General features: G+C 38.6%; 1 protein-coding gene across 1 annotated transcript in view; it reads right to left on the minus strand.

The window, feature by feature from the left end:
• Positions 1 to 19,268, minus strand: part of LOC127429968 (PDZ domain-containing protein 2-like) — a 97,707-nt gene that overhangs the window by 41,093 nt on the left and 37,346 nt on the right. The window contains exons 2-3 of the mRNA XM_051679373.1: positions 13,543 to 14,026; positions 5,206 to 5,351 (exon numbers count right to left, since the gene is read on the minus strand). Of these exons, the coding sequence (XP_051535333.1) occupies positions 5,206 to 5,351; positions 13,543 to 14,026 (630 nt within the window). The remainder of the gene's footprint in view (positions 1 to 5,205; positions 5,352 to 13,542; positions 14,027 to 19,268) is intronic.

The raw sequence follows: 19,268 nt of genomic DNA on the forward strand, positions 1-19,268 counted from the left end.
TTTCAAACTTTTTGATGCCAAGGACCCCCAAATATGATGATACCCTTAAGAGGGATCCACTTCCTAAAATATAAAAGGCAGCTATACACTCAATGAGCACTTTATTAGGAACACTATGGTCCTAATAAAGTGCCCGACGTGGTCTTCTGCTGTTATTATAGCCCATCTGCCTCGAGGCTTGACATGTTGTGCATTCTGAGATGCTATTTTGCTCACCACAATTGTACTGAGTGGATATCTGAGTTACCGTAGCCTTTCTGTCAGCTTGAACCAGTTTGACTTCTCTCATCAACAAGGCGTTTCCGTCCGCAGAACTGCCACTCACTGGATGTTTTTTGTTTTTGGCACCATTCTGAATAAACTCTAGAGACCGTTGTGAGTGAAAATCCCAAGAGATCAGCAGTTACAGAAATACTCAAACCAGCCCATCTGGCATCAACAATCATGCCACGATCAAAATCACTAAAATAAAATTTTTTGGTTGATGTGAACCTTAACTGAACCTCCTGATCATATCTCCGTATCTGCGTGATTTTATGCATTGCACTGCTGCCACATGATTGGCTGATTAGATAATTGTATGAATAAGTAGGGGCACAGGTGTTCCTAATAAAGTGCTCAGCGAGTGTAAATCCGATCACTCAATCCAGATTAAACCCGGTCCAGTGTACATGCATCTGGCTGTTCAAGCTACATATGTAAACTTTACTCAGCCCAAACAGCGCTACGTCAGTATGAAGAAATTGCGAAACATAACAGCTGCTACCGATTAATTGCATAGTGCATGCGTCTCGCACTACATAACAACAAATAAAGAAACGGATGCACATTGTAGGATACAGATCACTGACGATACTAAAACTAAACACTGACAATAAGCGCAGCTGCATGACACATCTTACCTATGACAAGCCCAGGGGGTAAAATACACAGCACTCTCACACACACAGACACACACGTGCTCTGGGCAAAGTCACTTGGAATCAAATAATAAATTCGATCTTTTAAATTCGCTGCCCTGCATTAGCATAAGCCAAGTAGTGACCTCTATTTTATTTGCATACAGTGTAGGAATTAAAGAACAGTTTTATATCTGTTTGGCGGAGACACATTTATGTGGCCAGGTGTAAATGGAATGTGCTTATTCAATCGGATAGCAATGAAGTGACCAAGTGTAAATACCCACTAAAGGACAGATGAATAAAACCTAATATATGTATATGAATCATGAGAATGCTACAGAATTTATTCCACATTACATTTTAAACATGATGCCCCATGTGTTGTGAGACAAAACGAAAGCAGGGGTGACCTACTCTTGGGATTTAAATCAAACAATGTAAAATCATTTCTAGATAATCCACATGCAATTTAACTATTTATTTGTCTAGACGAAAACACAAATGATGTAATAGCCATAGAATTCTAAGCAGCAGGAAATCATCCGTTTGATCATACTTTTATCAAAAAGCAGAAATAAAGAATAGCTACAGCCATGAAAAACTCAAAGGCATCTCTGTCTCTGTGCTAAATCTTTACATTTTCTAATATGCTTAGACTTTTTAGATCATTCTAGTTTGGACACTCAATTGAGGCTTCATTACACTCAAGTCGATGAACAGTGTGCAGTGAAGAGAGAATGATTCAAAACCTTAATGCATAATGCCTCTTGCAAGCCAAAATCCTCAGGGCTTCCCTCACAGATGAAGGAATCTGAGGTTATGTCAGTTTTAGATGTTATATAAGAACAGGAAGCTTCATAACTATCAACATCATGTTGCAATGATAGGGCTGATCTTACAGCTCTCTTGTGCCTCACTTACTAGAAAGAAAGATTTGGAAAGCAGCCAATTCGACTAATGTACATGATTCATGTCTATATGTTTCTCAGAAATGGCCCCATTACAAGCTGTGTGGGAGAAAATGTTTTATTGTGAAATTGCAAAAATAAATCCCAGTGCTGTTCCAGAAATAGCCGCCTATGACAGTGGGGGTTTTGAGGTAGCTGTGTATGTACAGTATTTTACAACATATCTTCTTTTTATATTCTGATATTGATTCATTTTTTCAGTCTGTTAAACAATCCCAAGGCAAAGCCCCAAAGACTCATTTTTCTCTGAATGGATCCATTTAATTGAACATGTCACCTAGGGGTAGTAATTCAAATGTTCTGAAGCAAGGAGGGTTAATTTCAGCTTTTGGATCATTACCATCAGGTTTTGTCCTTTCTTCAAACTTCGCCAAAGTGTGCATTAATGAATCACAAAGGGAAGCAAGTCAGCAAATTTCCTAACATGTTAGCTTAAAACACAGAGTTTAGAGGTATTATGCCTAATGACAGAGAGATAAAGACTAAAGGCCCAGATATACTTCCTACGAAATCGAAGAATGAACGGGTGTGACGTCATTTAGAATAAAATCTGGCCAAAAAGAAGGTGTTTTTGCTTTCGTTTCGGTGGTTCATAACAGCTCGCTGGGGTGAACTTTTAGGAAAAATTCTTACCGGCTTCTAAACACCTTACTGCAATTGGTCCATGTCATCGGTAGGTGTGACCTGGAGCTCCACCTACCTTGAGGCCAACAGCTGATTTTATGTTGTTTAGTCAGCCAAAATCAGTCAATGTGAGCACACGGGGTGTACAGTCATTAGCAAGCTGGTGCAAATGTACCTACATCTGTATGATTGTTCGCTTAGAGACATTTTCCAAGACCATGTCATATGATTTTTGTTTCGTTTTATTCGTCTACAAAAGGAATCAAATCTACTCAAATACTCTAAGGGCCCATCCACTCTTTTGTTTTATATGCTGCTTTACTCATGCCATCTGAAGCGAAAGCTATTCACACATCTGCCCAAAGTAAGATATGCCTCTATCATCATTCTTTTGTCCTTATTCTGCACATTAACACTTTTATATACTCATCTTTGCAATAGTATCAGTGTTATCATAAATAACAATATCAGAGTGTAATTGGTGCATATTATGGCCGCATATAGCATGTCATCAGTTAATAATGTAAACAAGTTAAACATATTCTACAGCATATATATTACTTTAAATCATCATCGAGTGGTTAAAATAGCTTCTTTTACTGACCTCATGTGAATTCCAGTCATCAAATGAGGCATAAAGTCATTGATAACACATTTTAATGTCACACTAGTTAAGGTTTTACTGAGTGTCCTCATATTTAAAAGTACTTCTAAACATATCCCACAGCGGAGTGGCAGGTGTCTGAATGTCCGCAAACAGTATACCAGTTTAGAACTTCTTTTTACCCCTGAAAGAAGAACGAACAAGAACATCTACGGAAGTATATAGGGACCTTTAGTCCCATTTATTTCTTACTGTATTTGTATAAAGTGAAGGAAGATACCATGTTAGAATCATATGTTGACTTTTTATTTTGCAAAATTACAGGTACACTACTATTACACAGTCTAGTACTAGTACAAGTATGTTGACACCCGAAAAGCACACTAAAATGTGTTTGTTGTGCATTTAATTTCAAAACCATGGGCATAAATATGGAGTTGCTCCAGTTTCCAATCTTCTGGGAAGGTTTTACACTAGATGTTGGAACACGGCTGTGGGCATTTGCTCCCACCCAGACAAAATCAGTGAGCATTAGTGAGGTCAGGCACAAAAGGTCATTGCAGTTCAACCCAACAGGTGTGCATAGGGGTTCAGGTCTGGGCTTTGTGCAGGCCAATCAATTTCTTCCACTCCAAACTAGATCTGGATATCACTAACCAACTCAAAATACGATCCTTATCGCAATACAAATGTCACAATTTCATAAAATCACAATACATCACGATATCATAATTGTATTGCGATTGGACTGCACCGAGCAAGAGAGAGACCCAGTGTGTCAATGAGAGAAATAGTGAACCTGCAGGTTCTGACTGCCATGAAAATTTTTATTTAGATTAATAAAAATATATTGATACAGGGACCAGAAGTATTGATACTCTATCATAAGAAAAAGTATCATGATATATTGATTTAGACTCATTGAGCACTTTATTAGGAACACCTGTATACCTACTTATTCATACAATGATCTAATCAGCCAGTCGTGTAGCAGCAGTTCAATGCATAAAATCACGCAGATACGGAGCAGGAGCTTCAGTTAATGTTCATATCAACCATCAGTGAAAAATGTGATCTTAGTGATTTCGACCGTGGCATGATTGTTGGTGCCATACGGGCTGGTTTGAGCATTTCTGTATCTGCTGATCTCCTGGGATTTTCATGCACAACAGACAACATGGTGCCAAAAACAAAAAACATCCAATGAGCGACAGTTCTGCGGATGGAAATGCCTTGTTGATGAGAGAGGTCAACAGAGAATGGCCAGATTGGTTCAAGTTAACAGAAAGGCTACAGTAACTCAGATAAACACTCTGTGCAATTGTAGTGAGCAGAATAGCATCTCAGAATGCATGACATGTCGAACCTTGAGGTGGATAGGTTAGGGACCTCACTGTGTGTACAGAGGCCTTGGTACTCCCCATTATTCTAAAAATGTTTCCCTAAGGACATCGTATGGCTGTATGATTGATTTTATGCACCTGTTAGTAATGACTGTAGCTAAAATAGCCAAACACGTTAATTAGAAGGGGGTACCCACATACTTTTGTCCATGTGTATCTGCTTCCGTACCACGTTACTGAACATTGCACAGTTTAAATTAAACAGTAGACACAAAGTATTTACTCACCATCTGTTGTTCCAAACCTGCATGACTTTCTTCAGAGAAACAAAAGTAGATGTGAGGCATAATGCCTCAGTCACCATTGACTTTCATTGTATCTTTTTCTCATACAATGAAAGAGAATAGTGACTGATGTTGTGAGTTACTAACATTCAGCCTAACATCTCTTCTAAATAACACTGAAGAAAGTCAAGTAGGTTTGGAAAAACATGAGGATGAGTAAATGATGGCAGAATTGAACTATCCCTTTAAGCTTTTGATCCCTTGTAGACTGGTCATTATCATATATACAGCAGCAGACATATTTTCCATGTGTCTGTGTGAGGATGTCACAATGGCTTTGAAGATTAATGAGTATCGTGGACTGCACTCAAGACTGCCTGACTATTGCATATGCATGAGATGCTGATTGAACAGTGTCACCACGGCACCTACCGTTGCCACGGCAGCAAATGAAAACCTTTGCGAATGCAAGATTTTTACCTCTGTGTGGGCCCTCCCTCCTCCACATGGGCCACGATGATGCCGTGAGGAGAACGTTTGGAACCTCGTCCACCGGTGATCTGGATACCCAGTCCATCCTGACCCTTCACCATATGCATCTTCCAGATCCGGCTGCCCTCATGGGGCTGTAGGACAGAAAAGGAGGGGATATTTATCCTTAGGGGTGGGTCTCTGTACTAAAAAAAAGTTAAGACACAAATAGAGCAGAACGCGGGTGTCTCAAGACACATTTTTCAAACAGTTTAAGTTCTGTTTAAAGGTGCTGTAAGCTAATTTAGCTGTTCTAGAATTTCCACAAGCTGAGCTGTTGGATTAGCCACACACCCTTTATCCAAAACCCCACACTTCAAAGATACCAAATTAGCTTTATTGAGACCGACATCGAGCAGAAGCGTTTGTAAAAAAAGAAACAAAAGCAAAATAGCTCCCTCAACTGACAACTGTTATAAGCAACATGGCATAAAAATGGCATTACGCCTCAATAATTAGCTGAAACTACAATACTATGAGAATGTGCAAAATGATTGGCAGGCAGAAAGCATCAGAGACCACAGCCTGTAGACACGTTTTTGCTTGCTGTTTACAGAATCTAGTACTGTCACAGAGACAGGTGAGATATCTCACAACACTTATTTAATATTGTTTTAGGGAGAATGAAATGTTTTTGCATACCTTTCCATAAAAAATAAATAAATAAATAAAAATCGCTTACAGCACATTAAACTAAAAAAAACAAAACATGCAAGATCTCATTTTATGAGTGAGGACACTTAGGGGCCTTCCTCCTGACCTCCTTTTTAAAATGACTTACCTCTTGAAAGAGTGACTTAAAGATACAATTTGAGTGGAAACATTTCATGCGTTGTACATATAAAGTGCAATTAGGATGATGCCATTTGTGCATTCATTCTGATTTTTTCCCCTTTTTCACCCAATTTGGAATGGCCAATTCCCAGTGTGCTTTTTAAGTCCTTGTGGTAGCGTAGTGATTCGCCTCAATCCGGGTGGCGGAGGACGAATCTCAGTTGCCTCCACTTCTGAGACCATCAACCCGCGCATCTTATCAAGTGGCTTGTTGAGTGCGTTGCAACGGAGACATAGCGCGTGTGGAGGCTTCACGCCATCCACCGCGGCATCCACACTCAACTCACCACGCGCCCCACCGAGAATGAACCACATTATAGCGACCACGAGGAGGTTACCCCATGTGACTCTACACTCCCTAGCAACCGAGCCAATTTGGTTGCTTAGGAGACCTGGCTGGAGTCACTCAGCATGCCCTGGGATTCGAACTAGTGAACTCCAGGGGTGGTAGCCAGCGTATTTTACCACTGAGCTACCCAGGCCCCCAAAAAGAGGTCCTTTAATTATTCATTAATTTAGCCATAATAGAAAATAATAATAATTTTCTGGTTAGCCCATTACCATGTCCAAAACTCTCTCCATCATCTCAGAAGTGTCTATTCTGTCATTTGATCAACCTGAATTCATATTTGAGACAGACTTGTCTGTTAAAAGTATGATAACACTCATGCCCAGTAATGGCAGGACAGGCTCTTGAAGCTGTCAGAAACAGGTGCTCCTAAAGTTTCACTTACTCTAATTTATGGACCCTCCAAAGAAGCAAGGATGAAAACATGGAAAATGCATCAGTTCAGTCCTTCCACTCAGTTTACAAAACATTTTTCTCAAGTAAGGGTAAATATTCTTAAAGGGACAGTTCACCCAAAAAACGAAAATTGTATTTACTTGCCCTCGTGTTGACTTTCCTTCTTCTGTAGAACACAGAAGTCACAATTCATTTTCATTGTATGGAAACAAGAGAATAGGTAGCACACCTCAGGCTGAAATTATCTACAAAACAAATAAATATTGGCAAAAGTACAACGCAAGTAAATACGATCTTAAGAGTGTGATTTGTTTGTTTTCGGGAAACCTGGCATAGAAACAATATTTAAGACATCCACTCAAGCCAACATAATAGGAGCTTTTAGGTCCATCTCACTGACATTTGGACAGGGTTTCCATTACGTGTAAGTACACATGGCCATGATTACCTCCCCCTTCCTCAGGTGATGTGCTAACCCGAGTACATAAAAAGCAGAGGAATGCTACAACTTTCTGTTCTCAAGCTAATATGTTCACTTCAGAGTGTTCAATTAGACCACAGCACATGATGCTTCACCTTTTTACATTGTGCCTTCATTGCCTCCTGGTCTGGAATTGTCCATGAGCAACAAGAGAGCAATGTAAAAATTACAAAAACTAACTAATGTGTATTTGTCGCAGGATTTTAGGAATTGAAACAGTGTAAACATTAAGATTAGCCCTTTCTAAATTTCTCATTTCATCCCATTCCATACATCTAAATTTTATTTAAAAGTTTCTATTCTAAAAATAGAAACTTTTCTATACTGCAGTTTTGATCACGTGGACTGGGAGATGTTCCGGTCAGCCTCTGATGACGACATAGAGGTATACACTGATAGCGTAATGTGTTTCATCAGGAAGTGCATAGAGGATGTTGTATCGACCAAAACAATACGGATCTACCCTAGCCAGAAACCATGGATTAATAGCGATGTTCGTGCGGCACTTAATGCACGGACCTCCGCTTTTAATTCTGGGAACGCAGAGGAGCATAAACAAGCCAGTTATGCCCTCCACAAAACTATCAGAGCAGCCAAACGTCAGTACAGGGACAAGATTGAAGGACAGTTCAACATCACCGACTCTAGAAGCATGTGGCAGGGAATTAATATCATCACGGACTACAAAGGGAATAAAAACACCGCTGCCTCTCTCCCAGATGAGCTAAATACATTTTATGCTCATTTCAAGGGAAATAACACCACCCTCGTGGAGAGAGCTCTCGCAGCCGAAGCTACAGAGGTTAGTTCACTCTCCGTCTCTGTAGCAGAAGTAACCCGATCCTTCTGACGGTTGAATACTTCCGACCTTTCCCTCTCTTTGTCTGTAGTTCCCACATGCTTTAAAACGTCCACCATTGTGCCTGTACCAAAGCAATCTAAAATCACTTGCTTAAATGACTGGCGTCCTGTTGCTCTGACCCCCATCATCAGCAAATGCTTTGAGAGCCTAATCAGAGAGTACATCTGCTCTGTGCTTCCCACCTCACTGGACTCACTGCAGTTTGCATATCGCAACAAATCGCTCCACTGATGATGCCATTGCATCTACACTACACACTGCTCTCCCACCTGGAAAAAAGGAACACTTATGTGAGAATGCTGTTTGTAGACTACAGCTCAACATTCAACACCATAGTGCCCTCTAAGCTTGATGAGAAACTCCGGGCTCTGGGCTTAAACAGCTCGCTGTGCAGCTGGATCCTGGACTTCCTGTCAAGCAGACGCCAGGTGGTTAGAATGGGCAGCAACATCTCATCACTGACCCTCAACACTGGAGCCCTGCAGGGCTGTGTTCTCAGCCCACTCCTGTATTCCCTGTACACACATGTCTGTGTGGCAACACATAGCTCCAATGCCATCATTAAGTTTGCTGATGATACGGCGGTGGTAGGTCTGATCACTGACAATGATGAAAGCCTACAGAGAGGAGGTGCACACTCTGACATGCTGATGTCAGGAGCACAACTTCTCCCTCAATGTCAGCAAGACCAAGGAGCTTGTGGTGGACTTCAGGAAAAAAGACAGAGAACACAGCCCCATCACCATCAATGGAGCACCAGTGGAGAGAGACAGCAGCTTCAAGTTCCTCGGTGTCCACATCACTGAGGAACTCACATGGTCTGTCCATAATGAGGCCGTTGTGAAGAAGGCCCACCAGCGCCTCTTCTTTCTGAGACGGCTGAGGAAGTTTGGAATGAACCACCACATCCTCACATGGTTCTACACCAGCACTGTAGAGAGCATCCTGACTGGCTGCATCACTGCCTGGTATGGCAACAGCACTGCCCTCAACCGCACAGCCCTGCAAAGGGTGGTGCAAACAGCCAGACACATCATCGGAGGTGAGCTTCCCTCCCTCCAGGACATATATACCAGGCGGTGTGTGATAAAGCTCGGAGGATCATCAGAGACTCCAGCCACCCGAGCCATGGGCTGCTCTCACTGCTACTATCAGGTAGGCGGTATCGCAGCATCAGGACCCGCACCAGCCGACTCCATAAAAGCTTCTTCCTCCAAGCAATCAGACTTTTGAACTCTTGATCTCTCACGATCAAAATACATCAGCACTGCACTTTATTAATCTTACACTAGATTGTCATAAATTATATTTTTTCTTAACAACACACTGGCAACTGACTATCAACTGACAGCCTGAATGTCAATACAGCACAATACAACCTACTGTATATTTTATATATACTATTTTTATTGTGTGTGTATATATATATATATATATATATACACACTATTCTATTTTTATTGTATAATGTGTATTTTATATTGTGTGTATTGTATACTGTACATTGTATATTATTATTTGTATATTGTGTGTAATTATGTGTATATTATATATGTAAATTGTGTTGTGTAAACCTGATGTTTATTGTAAATTGGTATATGTCTCATCGCTGTCATGACTGCTATGTTGCTCGGAACTGCACCCAAGACTTTCACCCACTGTTGTACTTGCGTATATGGTTGAGTGACAATAAAGGGATTTGATTTGATTTGACGTTAACTGCTTGTATCGCAGTTCACTTCAGCCACTAAGCCATTCATAGCTATTGTGTCTGATATCAAAGCTTTTCTAATAAGCTGGAATAGAAGCCCATGAATTTTCAAACACTATTTCAAAGATGTGTCCTGAAATTAGTCTAAAATATATTTTCAAACAATTACCCTAAAAAATATTCCCTTAGCATACTAATTGGATCTTACATAACATAATGCTTACCCTTCATATTGATAATTCTGTCATCAGAAGCTCTATTGTATGTCTTTGCACAATTAAAAGTATTTAAAAGTATTTGAAATACTTTCTCCTATCCCAATTTAATGTGCAAAGACAACTATACTCCCTGAGGAGACTAAAAACAGTGGTACCATTGCACTGTCAAACAGATTTTTGTTTGAGAGGTCTGACATTTCAACTTCTGGCTCAACCAATGGTGTGAATTTGGGGTGGCACTACCTGTTGTGTAGTAGGCAAAAGGTTAGTTTGTCTTAATCATGACAGTATAATTATACTAGAGCCAAAATCAGAAACAGAAATCCAGAGAGACAGCCCAAAGTAGCTTGGTTACCAGCTTTGCTTACATTAGCATTAGCTATTATCTAAAAATAAAACAAAATACGACGTAAGCATTAGTTTATTTGCAAAATGTTACAGAAAAGGCCAAGAAAGGAAGCAGTATGAGTCTATGAATAACCTATTTGGAAACAATCACTATTTGAACGATTCCATTTGGTGACGCTAGTGGCACAGAAATACTTCACCTTTACACTCCCTCCCGGCATGGCAGTTTGATAGCACACACCTCAGAATTGTAAACATGCTTGCTGCCACTTGTTCACATTTCCTTTTGAAATGCGTCTAGGAGAGGGGCATGTTTATAACGAAAGCCTTTGGGCAGGATGAATCACTAACACTGGATCTGCCGCATCTCTCCACATTCTCATGCTTTTTCTGACACAATAAGCATGTACATGCTCCCACTGGCATGTTCCTACACATCACACCTGCATGGACATATTAATGTTGCCAATTACTCGGATAGTGTTCTCACTGTGATGTACATTTGAGAGGTTGGATGATGTGAAACATAAGAGTTTCCCGTTATCTACATGGTTGTGAAATCAGTCATAACTGATAAGCCATCAGTTTGTATAAAACTACAAAGATAAATACACAATGAAATATTCATTATGCTTGTGGTTGGTGAGGTACAACATAACAGTAACAAGCCAAAATGGTGAGATACACATTTGTTGCTAAGATATTACTTGGCTGCACAATAGTGGCTCATTTTAATGACTCATAAGGTATTGTTACATTTAAAAAAAAAAATTGATTACTTTGTAAATTTGCTAATACTTGATATGTTTCTAGTCATTTAAATAATGTTTTAAAGCCATGCAAAAAAATCTGTTGTAATCTTGAAATGTATGAACTACAGAATTTTGCCATAAAAAAATAAGAAACTTATTCCAAAAATCGATTTGTTCCCCCAAATTGTTATTATTCACCAGTCAATTGATAAGCATTGGCCGTTTGCAGATGAAATATATAAAGTCTGTAAAAATATAAGCCATCTAAAAATAACTTCAAAGAGTTCGACATGTTTTTGCTAAATCTGCATTGGAAAGCTTCGGTTTTATTTGGTTTTAAATGGAAAGGAGATAGTTATAGAATTAAGCATGTGGATTCAGTCCGTAGTCCTCTCATGTGGCTTTTCAAAAATGCCATGTTGTTGAATCACACTGAAACCAGTCCATCTTGGTCTTTGAAATCCCCTGTGATTTTTCAAAATCAGACTTGTACAGCTTCTTGGGATGACCCCTTTAAGCAGTTCTGACAACCACGGACACATGAATAAATATAAAAACAAAAACCCTTAAGGTTATTTTAAGTGAGCCACTCGGTCTAATGTCACAAGGCTTACATGCTCCGAGGAACAACAGCAGCCTCAATGGAGGATCAAATCAGAAACACATGCAGTTAGCCACACTGTGGGGCCCAAACTACTAATTACATAATGAGCATTAAGGAACCACTCATCCTTACTCAAAGGGAAACCAATGGCAAGGATGTTGCCAAAGACTTTAAAGTGCCCTTCTGTTTTCTGTTTGTTTGCTTATTATTATTATTTTTAGCTTTTTCATCAGACAGAGGCTAGGCAACATTTTGAATATTCAAAATCATTTTACTGGAAATATAATATTGAGCAAAATCATGGATAGAGTATTGTTTTTTAAAGAGGTCATGACATACTCTTTTTTTTATATATATATATATATATATATATATATATATATATATATATATATATATATATATATATATATAATTGTATTATCTTCCCTGAGGTCCACTGATAATGTTAGTAAAAAAAAATTTTTGCACCAAAGACATAATTTTGTAATATATGGTCATTTTCCCTGTCTCTGACCCTCAGTCTAAAACGCTTGGTTTTGGCCTAAGCACCTCCTTAACACTTCAACCTAATTGCCCACTGTTATGATTGACTAACATCATGCAGCCCCTCGAATACAGCCATATTTGAAACTCAATCGAAAGAGAATGAACAAGCTCCACAACATAATAATACATAATTGAAGGGTTTACACATAATGCATATTCAATTTGAATATGTTAAACTGTTCACTCAAGCACAACTGTTATCACTCATCACCATAAACTATCAAACTGTCATGACATTTGAAATATTCATGACTGAAATGGTTTACTCAAGGTTTTGCGATCGGGTCCAGTGGTGTTTTTAACTGCCCTATCCTTCAATTACAGTTTCTTTGCAAAGCTTGAATCATATCATGACTGGTTCAGAAGCAATCCACGCTGATATGAGCTGAAAAAAATGCACATACATACTCCAAAGCACGGTGAACTAGATGCACACACATATAGTATCACATCGCTGGAAACACATAAAAATGGTCAAAGACGCCCATCTAATGCCTGTTTACAAACAGCAACAATTAAAAATAGCACAGATGGGCACAAGAACGTGTCCAGGATGGGTTTGTGCTCAAAACAACAATCATTAGTTATTAGACAAGATTTGCAATTCTTTCTTGAAAAAATAGTACAAGAGCATCAAGGCAAAGATGTTTTAATAGCATCTCTGATTTAAACTAAAGTAACAAATACAGTAGAGTTAGTAAGTTCGATTAATTTCCATTATTCAGTTCAAACTGTCCGTTTCAATAAACTGATTCAAAACTCTGATTCAATGATTTGTTTGCTTCATAGCAAAAAAATTTTTTTTACATTATGTGGCATTTTCAATGTATTAATACGCTTTAAATAAAACATAAATGTAGATAAACATAGCTGACACCTTTTTAAAACTCTGATTCAACTATTTGTTTGTGTCATCGTTCAAAAATGTTTACAGAAGTTTTAATATGTCTTAGTTAAACATATATGTAGGTAAATATTGCAACGTATGTATTGTTATATATAAACCGCTCAGCCCTAATTGGCAACCTTAGATAAAATATGGCATTTTTCCACAGCTATAGCGGATCCTTGCATTCATTCTTTTCAGATGCCATTATCCTACTGAATAACCAGTTAAATCAACCAGTTCTTGTTATATTAAAAAAAAAATGTTAATTATTTTATTGTTCAACAAAAACTTACCTGAGTGGAAGTTTCACTACTTATTGACTCTGTTTTGCAGCTTTCAGAGAGGTGTGAGTGTAATTGGCAAGGTAGGGTGGCCTTGCTCCCCACCTTCAAAGGATTGGCTATCAGCTCCGAGGAACCAATGACTGGACTCTCATCGGTTGGTGTGTCCTGAGGGGTGCTGCTCTCTGGGGAAGTGACCTCTGCCTCCATGGAACAATAGCCATTCTCAAGTTCAAAGTCCTGGCTATCTTTAATATCCTTGCTGTCGCGAGTGAACGAGGAGCGGGAAAAGACACCAAATTTGCGAGTTCGCTTGCCGTTCTGTGTGGGGCTGCCTGCGGGCTCGGAGGAGACATTGTTTCGGTGCTCGGTGGAGACGTCCACGCCGTTGCCCCCACTGCTGCCATTGCATGGAGGGAGAGGAGCCTTGCGTTTGATTCTTCGCAACATGATCAGGTAGATGAAGCCTCCATTCCAGCACTGATCTGCCAAGTAACTGTAGAGAAATAAGAAAACATTGTTGAGTAAACTGCTGATCTACATGCCATTCCAGACTGGTTCACGCTAGTCAGTACATGATGCTAGTCTAGCTGATCAACCAGCATAGTCTTTCCAGTGAAGCTGGTTGACTAAGGAAGAATTGCTAGTTACACTAATTAAGAAGCCCGCTAGGGACACCAACACACCAGCATCCAAGTCACAACATATACTGGTGAACTGGAATGATGGTCTGTTAACCAACAGGTCTGATGACAAAATAATAAAAAATTTTCCTTAATTGTGTTGATTATAGAGCTGTCCATCAAATTGAACATTCGGTATCGGATATTAGATATACTGACATGCAATTAAATATGTTTAGAAAGCTAAACACTAACATCACTAACCTGTATCATTCAGAAAGCACACAAGAGAGTTTCTCAATGTGCCTTAAGTAGTTAATGATATGGAATTATCTGGGACTTTTGGAAATAAGGAAGGGCATTGATACAAAAAACATGTAAAGCATGTTTTGCACCATGTCTGGACAAGTGCAAAGAAAAAGACATTGAAGAAACATATACTACTGATATATAACACCTCAGGCCCAAGTCATGAGAAACATGTTAACTTAACATCACTCCCAAAGTAACCTAGATTTTTAACAAGTCTAACTGTAACCTGCATAAAACATATTCACATTTTTATCTTTTATCACCATTTTAGGTCTTCTCTAATGTGACTCTTGTAATGATTGATTGGATTCACTTATGTAGCTGTATTCTGAACATGACCATCTCAGCTGGTTTGGACCTGCAATCTGTTATTGTACATTAATAAGTTAAAATCATCATGGTTAATCATTTGTGCTGCTTGTTTTGCAAAGTTTGGTTTTAATGATGTCAGGCACTGTAAAAGATGACCTTATGAGAGCACAGAGCATATAGGATTTATAAATCTTAAATAATGCTTTTAAACACTTGAACACATCCTGACATCCTGTGACCTTAATCCGTTAAAACTAGCCAAAGGAAGATGTAGCCAATCCATCAAACATCCATCTAGCCAAGAATTGTTACAAAAGAGTGCACACACCTTGAGTTTAAGTTGATGACGAAGTTGTTCACAAGAAAGTGGTCAGGGTCCCAAGGTCAAATAATTAAAAATGTCCTTCACGATTCTTGAAACACTATATCCATATGCCTCTATATGCCTGCACATACATCTAATTTATTGTGGCTGAGTGGTACTTTTCCCCAGTTTTACAAACTTATAGCCATACACAAGCATGGGGGAATGTGGACTCTCTATGAAAAAGTCCTCATGACTAGCCATTCTGACAGTGCTGATGCAACACATCAACAAAGCATTTGCTTACATCCCCTAAACAGCAAGCCAGACAATGGAGGGAGATACTAATAAAAGAAATAAAAGAGAGAGAAGGCAGTTTCAGAAGAGAAATAGTAAAAGAGAGTGATTTGTTATGAATGGACATCATAAATATATGTTAACCTTTGCATTTGAAACTTTACAGATGTCCTTTTAAATATCGTCAACCAATGGACCCTTTTCACTGACACCGCATTAATTTAGCAGTGTAAATCTAACTCTAGCTTTTTATATTTTCCGTAATTTAATTATTTAATGGCATTCAGTAAAAGAATCAACACTGAAGAAATTGAGTTTCTGGAACAACTGTTGAGGAAGGGAGAGGAAATTTGGCATTTTTCTCTACTGACCGCTGTAATCCACCGCTCTATTTTTTTCTCTTTTGGAAAGTTGTGAAACATGGCCTAATAGTGGAATTTTTCTTTTGCACTTTTGGAGCAAATAGGAAAGCAAAAAATAATATTTGCCAAGGTCTCCTATTCACATCTATAGAAGTTTACCCCCACTATTGTTCACTTCCACGTTCCAAACCCGGATATGTGAAAAGGGTCCATGCCATTTGTTCAATCTGTTATTTTCACTGTAAATTATGTGAATTATTATTCGTTTTTGGGAACCATTTATGACTGTAAAATTTAAGTCTCAGAATGCTTAAATTCTGTTGGAGGTAGGGCTGTAACGATTATGAAATTCGGCTGACGATTTTCAAAAAAATAATCATGATTACGACGATTAATTGTCTGTTTTAGAGCTTTCACAATTATGTCAATTAACTGTCATACTTGATATGTGTGCTTAATCTACCTTAAGTCATTTATTCATATTCATACTTGGAATCATATAGTAAAATAAGGATATATGATTTTCTTTAAGGCTTATAAAAACTAATGAATGATATGAAAAATTATATTTTAAATATCAAAATATTTCCAAATAGTTAATATATGCCTCTCTTTATGATAAACTATAGTCTTGATCCATTTTACATTTATTCTGATATTTTTGGAACTCATGGGTAGCTATTACATTATATGATAAGATATTATGCAATAGTAAACTAATTATGTCCTTATTTCATTACTTTCACACCTTATTTTAAAGCTAACCCATTAAACTCACAAGCCCATATTTCTCATGAAGGAAGGGGATCTGTTGAAAATATACTTTATATAATTACATTCTTTCATCTTCACGAAAAGAGAAAGCAGGCGTCTCCTCTGATTCACTGTATGAACCCGCAACAACCACATTACACTATCATTACAGCAACATTTGCTATAACACGATCGTTCAATTAAAGTGAAACCCAAGTGCTTTTCGCTCACTATCAGAAATCCACGTTTATATTTTCACTGGGGTTTGGTGCGAACCTCCACAGATGGCATGTGCATCAGAGCAGATTAGAAGCATTGAATCTTCACACACTCATCAGAGTGTGCTCTGGATGCGGTCCGCTTCGGTCGGAGTTCATTTGTAGTGCTCAAAGGCAATAACATTGGAACAATGAGACACACAATCATGCTGTTTATGGCATTTTCGCTTAAAATAACCTTATTTGGACAGCAAAATGTGATTGGAATTTGAAGTACACAATAATCACGGTTATACCTCAAGTAACTGTGGTTAGCCCTAATAACCGCGATCAGATTCGAGGACTGAAAATGGCAAGTTAAAAATACAACAAAGTGAGGAATGTTCAGGAAATAATCAAGTCGGGAGAGCACAATTCTCTTAAGAGGAAAGAGGCAGAGTATTTATACAATATTTGACAATGTGATTGCTTGGAAGGTTCAGAAATGTTCAGGTAAGAGAGCTCTGGAATTTGGCAAAACGCAGCTGCTTTTTAGCTTCAGTTGATCTCGTTTTTGATCAGTGGGAGAAACATTTACTATGTTTCCCTCTGTCATCTAACAGATAATGAAAAGTGACTGACCCATTTCTGCCATGATCTGTTTTCCTATTATTATTTTTTTTGGGAGGTGGGGGGGTGGCGGGGGGGTTAACGGTGTGGGATTCAAGACTGAACTTGTCCCAGATACTTAAAAGTCAATGGAAAAAATATCTCAACACAGCTCAAGTGAATAATTTCAAATATCTTGGAAGAAAACTGGCACAGAAAAAATCCAAATCTGCTTTCCTCCTGTTAGAATTTGTTGACAGCCCCAGTCTCAATGGCTGACTGGAAATTTTACACTGCATTCCAAAGTATGCAGTTGTAAGAAGATACAGTAGATGTGAGATAGATGACTGCCTAAAAAGCTGTGTATACTGGAAGGCCATTATCTTCTTTGAAGCCCATAACACATGACCGTTACAATGCTACTGAGGATGTACTCCCAGATAACTAATTTTACATTTGGACTACTGGAGAACAAGTCCCAACATCTCTAGCCTGCCTTACTGTCTTTTCATTGTGTCAGCAGCAGAAAAAGTTTTAAAGGCATAGTTCAACCAAAAATAACAATTCTGTTATAATTTACTCACCCTCATGTCATTCCAAATCCTATTTGACTTTCTTTCTTCCATGGAGCACAAAAGGTGAATTTTTTGAAAAATATACTAATTTTGATTTGAGAACTACAAAAGAGGTCAAGATTTCAATGTATAATGATTTACATTTTAAGTTTTCTGTAAAGCTGGAGTATGTCATTTCTGCGACACTAGCGCCACCGAACAGTATTGCAAAAATAAACAATGTTTTCAGAACAGCACTACGAATACGCCCCTCGTCTGCTGTTGTTCAAATTGTCAGATAGTCCTGCCCCCAACTCAGAGTTACGTTGTTGGGGCGAGTCTAAGCGGGTTACTCAAAACAAACACAGGAATTTGATAGTGCCACAGTTCCCAAACACTCCCACTAGATAGCCTTTCTCCAAAATCAAGCCATTTGTTGAGCCAGTGTTGTTATGTTTTAAAATCGCCACAGCACCTCTAAATTTTCTGGGAAATCAGCCTACAAATGCTTACTTGTAGTTGTCTCTACATATTAAAAATATGTAAAAAACTTACATATGAAGCCCTGTAACTGTGGCTTGCTTTCTCGGCAGGTGTGTCATGCACTGATGAAGCTCTATATGACTATCACCCACATCAGTGTACCACCTAAGCAGACACATGTTTACTATACTCAAGAGAAAAGACAAGTAAAAAATGAGATCTCTCCTTAAACCTGCCATTCTGAAAATTTGCCATGCAAATCAGTGTCTGATAAAGACCAAACAAGAAGAAAAACAAGCCATGATCTCAGCTCTGGCACACTGACAAGGAATTTAGGCTGCAGTAAAAGCTAATGGGTCTCAGAGAAACCCAGCAACAGGCTCTGCCTTCATTGCCTCTCTCAGACTAATCCACAGCTGCAGTAGGGAAATCCATCTATTCCAGCCAAGCTTCTGCACAATTTAAGGAGAATAGCAACCAACACAGATTGGTTGGAATAGTCCTCAAAGCCTGCCTTTTTCTGTGCGACATGGAGTGATTTGTTGTTGTGGAGTGGAGGATGCCCTTTCCTATAAAAAGTTGGCAAAATAATGCAGAACTACGCCAACACTGAAGTTTGGATTTTGTAGTGGCTGGAATTTTCACACTAAGAAAATAATCTAACAGATAGGGCCTGAGAAACAAAATTCAAATTTTTCACTGAAATATTACCAAAATTCGAAAAAGAAAAACAAGAAAAGAAACGCTTCAACTAATGGTTCTATGTCAACTTATTGCACATAATAGTGCCATAGTATTACCACAGACTCAAGCTTTATAACACCAGGGATACCACAGTGTTTTTCTAAATACAGTTTTATGAATGTACCTAATGCTTATGCAGCGAGACGCTAATAAGAGAGCAAAGCATAGTGAAAACAAAATCGGCAAAG

Source organism: Myxocyprinus asiaticus, chromosome 3 (genome assembly GCF_019703515.2).
Source record: "Myxocyprinus asiaticus isolate MX2 ecotype Aquarium Trade chromosome 3, UBuf_Myxa_2, whole genome shotgun sequence".
Taxonomy (NCBI): Eukaryota; Metazoa; Chordata; class Actinopteri; order Cypriniformes; family Catostomidae; genus Myxocyprinus; species Myxocyprinus asiaticus.